This window comes from Sceloporus undulatus, chromosome 1 (genome assembly GCF_019175285.1).
Source record: "Sceloporus undulatus isolate JIND9_A2432 ecotype Alabama chromosome 1, SceUnd_v1.1, whole genome shotgun sequence".
Lineage (NCBI taxonomy): Eukaryota > Metazoa > Chordata > Lepidosauria > Squamata > Phrynosomatidae > Sceloporus > Sceloporus undulatus.
The window spans coordinates 161,712,609-161,723,068 of NC_056522.1; the positions used below are offsets into that span (position 1 = coordinate 161,712,609).

Sequence of the window (10,460 nt, forward strand, 5' to 3'; positions counted from 1 at the left end):
AAGGAATACACATAAGATATTTTTTAAAATTCAGTTTGAATAATTACTTCAGTTGGAGAAGTCTGCCACAGACTGTATCTCTGCATAGCCTGAGAACAGGTTAGAAGCATTGCAGAAGTAAAATTAAAACAAGCATTGGGGGGGGGGGGGGCACAAGTGAATTTGGAATGGCCAGCGCAGGAATAAAATGTCAAGGAAATTAAAATTCCTCTAATATGCTCAGCAGAATTTCTCACAGGAAGGTTGCAAATCTCTGAATCCATACTGAATTTTTACCCGAAGAGAAATTCCAAGTCACTTTGATAAGCCCTGCTCAGGCAAACATCTGTAGGAAACCTTGATGAAGTTAAAATGAGTTCCAAAACGGTTTAGCATAATGTCTCATGGAGGCAGGCAGATCCTACGTCTCCAATGTGCTTTTGAATGTAGAAAAGAAAAGCATGATCTTCATTTTAAGGATCCTACTCAGGTAACCATCTATGATGCTTTCTAAAGGCATTAAAGGTTCCGTTTCTCAGGGGAGCATCCCTTATCTCTAGCTGCATCATGTCTTTCTAAACCTCCTTTCCTTGCACAGATTGACAGCCAGAAGCTCAATTTCCGAGAGCATGCTAAGGCCCGTGTGGACCATGGAGCTGAGATCATCACGCAGTCCCCAGGCAGATCCAGCATGGCTTCCCCACGGAGGCTCAGCAACGTCTCTTCCTCCGGCAGCATCAACCTGCTTGAATCTCCTCAGCTTGCTACCCTCGCTGAAGATGTCACTGCAGCCCTAGCTAAACAGGGCTTATGAATTTACTTCATTTAGCAGTGTGTGAAGTAATAATATTTAGGCATGAGCTCTTGCCAGGAATGGGCTCTGAGCAGGTGTTAAAATTCATTCTTTACCATGTCTAAAATTAAGTCACATCCCAAGACTGTAGTAACCGTAAAATAAAAATAAAAAAACCTGGGGAAAAGATAATTTATAGATGCAGAAAATGGCCTGATTTCCATTTACAGCAGGAAGACACTGGCTTTAATGTGGGTACAATTGCAGTATATTACATTGGACAATTATTGTTGCTCTGCTCTGTCTTGCATGGAGTACTGTACTATGATACAATGCATTTTTACCTTTCATGTGCCTGAAGGCCATCCACCACTTTTTGAAGAGCCTTGTTAAATGCCTTCAGTTGCTCATTTTACTGTTTTGTTGATGGATGGAATTAAGGAACATCTCCCATTGTAATTTATTAACAGGTTAAATTAAACTGGAGAGTCTGAGTACCAGACAGAAAGGCAACTAAAGATGTCACAGCTTCAAGAGGGTATGTGCGGGTGGGGTTATTTTATATACATGGGTAGAGGAAAGAGTCAATTAAGTTATTAATGTTGTTGAACTTGGATAATTATGTCAGTGTATAGCTGATTCCAATAAATTATTTAACTAATAGTTAAAGAAAGTAGTTGGAGGCAAATCATATGAACTGAAGCCGGGGGGGAAATCATACGAACTGTATTGGGGAACTGGCATTTCTTCATTTTTAAAAGCAGCTACTGAAACGAAGCAATGGAACTGTGTCTGATTAGAATGTTGGTTAAGCAGCTAGGTTTGTGTCTACACTACTGGTTTCACATCCTTTCCATCTGTTTGATACAGTATTATTATAGATATATATTTCTCTGTGGCCATTTGTGATACGCCCTCTCATACTTGAATATTCTACTTCTTTATTCACAGTATCTGTGTCTCTTGCACCCTTTGGTGTTGCAATTTTAGGTATGTAAAAGTAGATGTTAGCAGGGTTTTTATTTCCCTATTCAGACTTTAAGAAAACAAATAAAAAAAGACAAAGATCTTTTAGCATGAAATTGCTTTCTGTAACATCTCAAAAACTGTGACCCTGTTTTAGTGCCAGATGCAAGTCTCTTCTGTGATACTAGAAAAATTGACCCATATTTCTCTTCTCTTTCTCATTCACCTCTTCTCCCAAATAACTGACTTTATGGTGTCCAGGTATTTGTAAACAAAGATCTCCAGAGAGATGGTTTCGGAGTGTAAATTGTGTTGTTTTTTTTAAATCAAAATTTAAAATAATGGCTTGGGCCTGGTTTTTAAAAGGGAAAAAATCCTGCAGTAGGAATGAAACATAAAGGTTTTTTTAAAAAATCAATTTATTCTTTTGCTAAAGTTGAAATTCCAATAAACATCGGGGAGTTTTAATAGAAGTCCTTCATTCCGTTCCTTTAATGGCAACTTTGCATAGCTATGCTTAGGGGCCTCAAATAGAAGAGTGATGCTCTGGAGAGATGCATTCATAACACATGTGGATTAATGGTAACATAACTAAATAAACTCCCTATCTAGCATCACCAAGGTGATGGAACTGATAAATAAATCTGCAGAGAATATGTTGACTATAAAAAGTATACGACAAGTGTGTATAAAAAGAAAAACCCAAGGAACACTAAAACGCCAGAACAACTAGAGTCTGTGGGGTTTCCTTCACTACTTATTTGGATGCTTTAAGCAGATGCTGAAGATGGCATGGTAATATGATGCATAAGTAGACTATAGTCTGCTCATGATATATATGCTAGCTTTGACTAGATGATAATTAAATTAAATTTCAACCTGCAGATTGATTGCTCGTTTCCTTAGGAAATCACCTACATTTTGTTTGCATGATCTCAAATTGAGCTGTACATGGATGGTTCATTTGGATGACTATATGTGTTGGAAGCTGTGTGAAAAGGGCTACCTCTTAAGCATCTTAATTTAGCTTGGTTGCATCCAAGAAAGAGGCTTAAATAACTTTTAAAGAAAGAACACATCTACCAAGAGTCTTTTTGACATCATATGATGACGAATTTATCATGGAATAAAACTTTCCTTAGAAACACAGATTTGATTGCTATCGTTGACCCCATTAGCAGGACAGATCTCACTCCGTAGAGTATTCCAGAACTGTTCCACAACAGTATGGAGTTCTGTACATTTAAATCAGACCAAAAATGGTTCATAAGTGCTATAGGCATTCACATGTAAATGGATAGGAACGAGTAAATTTTCAACATAGTAAGCTGTAGAGCTTCTTTAAATGATGTGTGAATGAGCAAGTCTAAATAGCCTGACACATTACATCTTAAAAGCTGTTGCATATTATGAGATGCCTTGTAAAGTCTATAATGCAGTCATATGGTTAAGAAAACAGTTAGTTTAGAAGTTAAAGTGCATTAGGAGGATTGTTCTACCGTGTGGTTGCTGTGATGTTGCTTAGAATAATCATAAAATGTACAAACACATCTATATTAACAACATAAGAAGAATCCTGCTGGGTCAGCCCCAGGATGCATACTGTGGGACTCCTTGCCACTGCTTTGGGAAAAATAAAAGGCAAAAGAGTAGTATGTTTAATGCCATGTTGTCACTTGGACTCTATGCTGTTGGTTCTTGCGGGTTAGCCTCTCAATGTTTTTATGTCTTTTCCCCCCACTCTGAGAGCAAAAGAGTGCCCAAGGTACTACTGAACCTCATGTGGGCTGGTGCTGAGTGTCAGCCAGTCAGGACAGTGTAATCTGTGACTATTTTGTATTCTGCTTTTTTGGAATATATATACACATTCTAGATGGTGAAGTTATTTATTAAGTATACATGTCCAAAGCTGCCAAGTCATTAATTCCATGCTGCAATTTTATCTTTCTCATCTGAAAGCTCAGTCCTTGTGATCAATAACTGTCCTTCCATAGAAGAAATTGCAGAACTGGATGGAGTTATACATGTTGAAGAGTCAGCAGGAGACCTAGGCTCTGGTATAAGAAATGCACACACTATGTTACAGGACTCTAGATTATTGTCACAGGGGGAGTGGGGACTGGGGGCGAAAAGTGTGACAGGAAAGGATAACAGAACATTAATTTCTCCAGCATATACTGAATGTAAAAGCTAAGTGACACGATTTAGTCAGAAGATCACTCATGCAAGCCCTGCTGAAATAAATATCAGAGATCAAGATGAACCATATAAAGCCAGATAAAAACATGGTTATAAATTACTTGGCAGGAGGTATTCTTGCTAGACTGTGCCCATTTAATTATATGGGCAAAAAATTGCTTAGTTACACTTTAATACAAACTTAACTAGTTTTGCATTATTTAATGCACAATTTTAAAAAAAACAGTTATCCAATTCACAGTTCTCTGCATCTTGCTGTAGAGTTCTCTAATTTAATTTAATTTAATTTAAATATTTTATTTTATTTTATTAAAATGCATGTAACTGTTATCAGAGTTCGAGATGAACCATACTTAAGGCTGGAGAAATTCGTAAAGTTTGTGACAAACTGAAGATTGGCGAAAGAAAAAGCTGAAAGGAACATTTGTGATCCCCTCTTATGGGAAGCATGTCTTTGTCAATACTACTGAAGTCCTAGAACAGTAAGCTTGCCTCATCATTTTTGAGTTCGAGTAAAATTAACAAAGGTACACTTACCCACTTGCAGCCAAGATGCATAAAAATGGACCAGTGCAAATAGTTCAGTCAAGAATCCATTTACCCCCTTTGGAAGAAAGGACCTCTTTGTTTTTCTCTACCTTCATAGATCTGTTTCTGCGTGATCCTAGGCACTGAATAAAAGACTGGTGTTTGTCCACCAGTGATAGTCCAAGCTGCTAATTATGAGATGGTCTCCTGTCTGCTGGGACATTATACGTAAATTACGGTATATGGCAGTGATGGCGAACCTATGGCACACGTGCCAGAGGTGGCACTCAGAGCCCTCTCTGTGGGCACACATGCTGTCGCCCTAGCCCAGAGTTTGCCAGAGTTTCTTACTAGAAAGCCAGAGGGACGTGGCCCTTTGCAATAAATAAGTGGGGTCTGGGTTGCAGTTTGGGCCCTTAGTCTATAAAAGGTTCACCATCACTGTTATATGGCATTCGTAACCTAACAGTTGGTTCACATACTACTGGAATTCTTCTCTTGAAAGTTATTTGCAAATATGTATGTCTGCCTTACATATGTTCCAAAAGCAGCCAAAAACATGGACTATGTCATGATAAGTATACAAGGAACTTTTCTGTTTTAAAAGAACACATCCAGTACATATTGCCTTAGGGATGCAAAATTAAGCAGCAGATCAAATGCCCAATCTAAAACAGCCCAGGAATTATAGCTTGTGATTCTTGAATTGCAAGGCAGAACACGGTCCACCAGAGCCTTGATAAACATCCTGTTTTTTCCTTCTCTCCTAGAACTGGAAAAATAGCAATGATGTTAGGCTTCCAGAAGAGGAGCATGTGTGGATTGTGGGTTGTGATCAGCTCAGTGGGTCACAACTTCTACAGGGCTACCCATGTTAAATCTTGTTCACTGCTGGTAGAGTAATCAAGCAAATTCCCATATAAATAGCGTAGGTTTTTAAAAGCTCTGGTAAGTAGCCATTTCAACTTTAGCAAAGAACAATTATAACATTTTCTGTGCACTGGGATTTTTCCCTTTTCCCCGTCTCTTTTTCTTTTTCCTCTGAGAAACACAATAGGCCATAACAAAGCCTGTGGGGTTATTTCTTTTCCTGATAATTCTAGAGCCTGTTATCATAAAAGAGGCATTTCTTGAATAGCTGGTGGTAGGTAGTTCATGTTTTTCAATCCAACTTGCAATTGTATTTGTTGCTGTATAGTGATTGTTTTGCAAAATAAAAACGCTTGTCATCTAACTGCTTGCACCTTGTCTTTTTTCCAAATCTTTTTGTTGGACTATTTTTTCCTTTCGCACCTGGCAGTATTTCACACTGTAAGCAATACTTGGGTGATACAACCATGGTAAGTGCAATGCTTCTGTCATTTAGAGAAATTTCCTGAACATAAAAATGGTGGCCTCCATCATGGCTGAAGAGGGACCTGTTCACACTACACAATTACAGCATTATAATTCCACTTCAAGTGCAATGGCAACATCTCATGGAATCCTGATATTGGCATTTTAAGGAGGGGCCTTTGGAATCCTCTGCTACAGAATCCTCCTCTGGCGCTGGCGACCAAACCACCAAACCACAGGAGGACTCCACAAAAAGCAGCCATGACAGTTAAATTGGAATCAACACTATAATTGTACAGTGTGAATGGGCCTATGCACAGTTAGGAGAAAGGGGTGAAGGAAACCTGGGCTTACATCCAACTGGTAGTCCCAATTAGACTGGACACAGAGAATAAATCAGAACTGGTTAGCTGCACACATTGTAAATTCCACTGACTGAATGGATCTAATTGAATTGGGACTAGTAGTTGGATTAAGAACTTGGTTTAAGGGAAATGACATCTCTGATGGAAAACTGCTTGCATAGTAACCCTAAACATCTTACCTTGTGTCCATTTGCACCACCACCTGGCCCAGATTCTAAGCTTTCCTTTAATTAAAACAGGGAAAAAGCTACTCTTTAGTTCTTGTATTGAGGGGAGTTATGGGGCAAAATGTCCAATCACTCCTATGTCGCATTCAAAGATACAGCTGTGATAGTCTGGAAAAGCAGTATGCAAAGAGGTCTTGTAGCACCTATGAGACTAAGAGCCCGAACAGACAGGCCAAAATAAAGCTGCTTCGGGTCACTTTGGAGGTATGCTGTTTAAATGACACATGCGTCTCAAGAGGCTAGAAGCTGTGCCAAAGCTGTGCTCCAGTCCTTAGGACTGAAGCACGGCTTTGGTGCGGCTTCCAGCCTCTTAGGACACATGTGTCATTTAAACAGCATACCTCCAAAGTGACCCGAAGCAGCTTTATTTTGGCCTATCTGTTTAGGTCCTAACTGAAAGAAGTTGGTAGCTTGAGCTTTTGTAGACTTGAGCCTACTTCCTCAGATGCATGTTTAAATCAAGTCTACAAAAGCTCATGCTACCAACTTCTTTCCTTTAGTTAGTCTCAAAGGTGCTACAAGATCTCATGACCAAGTGTTTGTGAGAAACAAGTTTGTCTCTTCTTCCTTTAAGATTATTTAGCCAAGAAGTGAACCATTACCCATGATATTGACAATATTGACTGATATTGACAGCGGAGTTACAGAGCTTACAATAACTGTGTGCATAACCCATCACCTCTCCATTTAAATTTCCACTTTCCTGGCTCAATGATACACCACTGAAAGGAAGTCTAGCTTTGAAAGGAAGTCTAGGTGAAGTCTGTCTTGCAGAGCTCCTTGCAAAGATTACCTGGGAGCACTGGAATAAAAGAGAGGATGGGAAATAGTCGAGTTAAACATCACAATACTGTATACTGATGAGTATTTAAGGTTCCATAGTGTCTGTTGTTTTCCATTACTTGTTTGATGTAGCCAGATTATGCAGTTTTACCATCCAGTGATGGGAAGAAATGAAGTTCCATTTTATGAATGCCACATAAAGATCTCATATTGCCTGATGTGGTAGGAAAAGAGCCATTCCCATTATTACCACCTTCTTTTCACTTGACTAAACCACCTCCCTCCTTGCTGTCCCTGGTACTGTTATCACTTCTGTTCACCTTACTTTACCTCCCTCTTCCTCTGCTCCTTGTCTTCCAGCAGCACCACCACTGTTTTCACCTGTCGGCCTACTTATCTGCCCAACATTTAAAGCCACACTGACAGCTCTGGGCAATTGTTGGTGCTTTAGAAAGGAGGCAGACAGCAGCATGAATTGGGGCAGAAGGAAGGATGTGTAGTAGCAGTAGGGTGACCAGATTGCATAACCACAAGGGAAGACAAGACACTGAAAAATGTAAGACAAAGCCAAATAAAAGCTACAAACACTAAAATAAATATGCACTCATTCTACATGGTTTATTTACAGCTATATTACCTACACTGTATTTTATTATGTACTCAAACATATATATTTTTCTGATGAATTTATCTTTGTTAAATTGCCTTGTTGGCTTGCAATGTGCTTGCTTATAGAACTCTGAGCAAAACAAATGCTTAAAATTGTAATTTACTAGCAACCGAGCCTTGATTGAATCTACATTCAAGTTATTCCTTTCATTTGTAATGTTCCCATTGACTCTCTCATCCCTCCTGCTTTTTCCTCAACCCAAATCACACACTTTCACCCGCTGCTTCACCTCGGTGCCACTGATCTTCTTCGACAACTCAGATCCTCCTTTCCACACTTCCATCAGAAAGCACAAACAAAACCACCACATGGTCAGCAACAGTCCTCTCTGCAGCCTGCAACTAACAAGTCCTTTGCAGCAGTCAGGCCAGTAATAAATCTGTCGAACTACCTCTTGCCTGCTGGGATGACACAAGGACAGGTTTTATGGCTCAGAATAGAGGACATTTTCCAATTCCTCCAAGACCCCTGGACATAAGGTTGGAATGTTGGACATGTCAGGGAAAAGGAGGACCTCTTGTCACCCTGGGTGGCAACTGCAAGGGAGGGGAATATAGCATTGGTGCTAGGTGAAGCAATTTGGTGTGGAAAGTGGCTCAAGAGAAGAGAGGTGCCACAAGCTATGGTGAAGGGAAAAGGAAGAGGGAAGGAATGATGAGATGTGCAAGTGGTGGAGTGCAAGAAGCAAGTGATGGAGGCATGGTGAAAGAGTGAAGTGAGGAAAAGGATGGCGAAGAAAAGATAGTGTGAGAGGTATCGTAGGAGGATGCAAGAAGCAAGAGAAGAGGAACGGCAAAAGTGAAGCAAGGAAAGCTTAGGGTGCAGCAGTAGGATAGGAAGGGCACTGCAAAGATATGAGGAGAGGCAAGGAGGAGGTGAGGTACAGTAGGAAGGTACAAAGTAAAGAGCAAGGATAAGATGAGGAAAGGTGTGTGAGGGAAAGTAGTATGGCAGCACAAGGTGATGAAAGGGAGAAGGAAGGGTAGGGGTGCAGCAGAATAAGGGAGAAGCAGTAGATGAGGCAAACTAGGGAAAAGAGAGGCACGAGGAGAAAACATGAAGAAAAAGAGGCATTGTGAAAGCAAGAGGTAGAGCAAAGAGAGAAAATGGGGTAAGAATAGTGAGAAGTGCGGTGGCAGGGTTTAAGGAGCAAGACAGGTAGGCCTGCAGTGATGCAAGTTGCTAGGAAGGAGTGTGTGAAGACAGAAAGTGATGGAAGAGAGTGCAGAAGTTATTGTAGTGATATGAGGTGATGCCATCAAAGGGGATAAAGGGGGGAGCTGGGTAGGTTAGGAGCACAGAAAGGGATAGAGGGAAGGCAATCGCAGCAAAAGTTCTGTGGGAGGAAGGCAGTGATACAATTCAGTTGCTTCTGGCATTCTGCTGCTTGAGAGAGCAGCTTATGGGTGCTAACCTGAGGAAACGTGGGTAAGGGAAAAGGCAAGAATTGAGGGTAGAGAGACTATTAATGAGACAGGCGCTTAAGATTTGGGGGAAATGAATTCCAATAATGATAAATAAAAAATATGGTATAGGCATCATGTCCACATATGTTCTACTACGGTAAGTTAAATAGGTCTTGCACCTTAGCAAATGTGTTCTGAAGATTTCTAGCTTTCTGTTTATTGGGAATGCCATTTCCTTTGGTAAGTTTAAATTATAGCAAGGAAAGCTGCTATGAGGGTGAGGATATAGAATGGATTTATATATCAAGTAAAAATTACAGTTGAGGAGCTTAAGGGGGGAAATTGTTCTGCCACTTTGGTTTAGTGCTGCTTTGTTTTGTTTTGTTTTATTTTATTACACAAATATCTTTCTGCACTTCCAGGGTGCTTTCTGTGTTAGTCTGCTGCAGCAAAAACCGATAGCATCTAGTGACACTTTAGAGACTAACAAGTACCCAGAACACTAAATGCCCGAATCTGCGGGGCTGAAATGTAGCAACATTTCGTCCAAGGTATGGACACAGTGGAATCATATACATGTCTACTCTAAGGTCAATCTGATTGTCTGATATAGTCAGGTAAGCAGGCATACCTGAGCTGAGCATCATGCAGTCCTTCAGTTACTTTTGAATGCAGCCTCCAGCAACCCTTGCCAACATAGCCAATGATCAGGATTGCTGCCAGTTGCAGTTTAATAATATTTGGAGGGTCACACAATTCCCATTCCTGGCATATACTTCCTATAATTATTTCTTGCAGCTAAAGATTGAAGCATATAAACATAGAAACATATGAAGGTATCCTATACTGAGTCCATCAGTATTGCCATCTCTGGCTGGCAGTGGCTCTCCAGGGTTTCAAGCAGGATTCTTTCCTAGTTCTGGTTGGAGATCCCCTGATATTCTCAGGACCAGCCCATTTTAGCTTTAGTTTCCAAAATGATATGAGATTTGTTTGTTTGGATTGGTATGCTGTCTCCAATAGCTGATCTAGTTGTTGCTACCCTAACCCTGTTAAAGTGTGATATAAAAGGGGACAACTCATAGCAATCAAGTTGAGTGGACAACTTGAGGCCATCTAGGTTTTCTTGGACTACAGCTCTCATCAGCCATAGCCAGCATGCTCAATGCTGAGGGATGCAATCCAGCAACATTTGAAGAGCTACAAGTT

General features: G+C 40.3%; 1 protein-coding gene across 1 annotated transcript in view; it reads left to right on the forward strand.

Annotated features, from left to right (window-relative positions):
- Positions 1 to 5,699, forward strand: part of MAP2 (microtubule associated protein 2) — a 329,228-nt gene extending 323,529 nt beyond the window's left edge. The window contains 1 exon segment of the mRNA XM_042447021.1: positions 578 to 5,699. Coding sequence (XP_042302955.1) covers positions 578 to 793 — 216 coding nt within the window. The 3' untranslated portion in view covers positions 794 to 5,699.
- Positions 5,700 to 10,460: the final 4,761 nt, after the last annotated feature.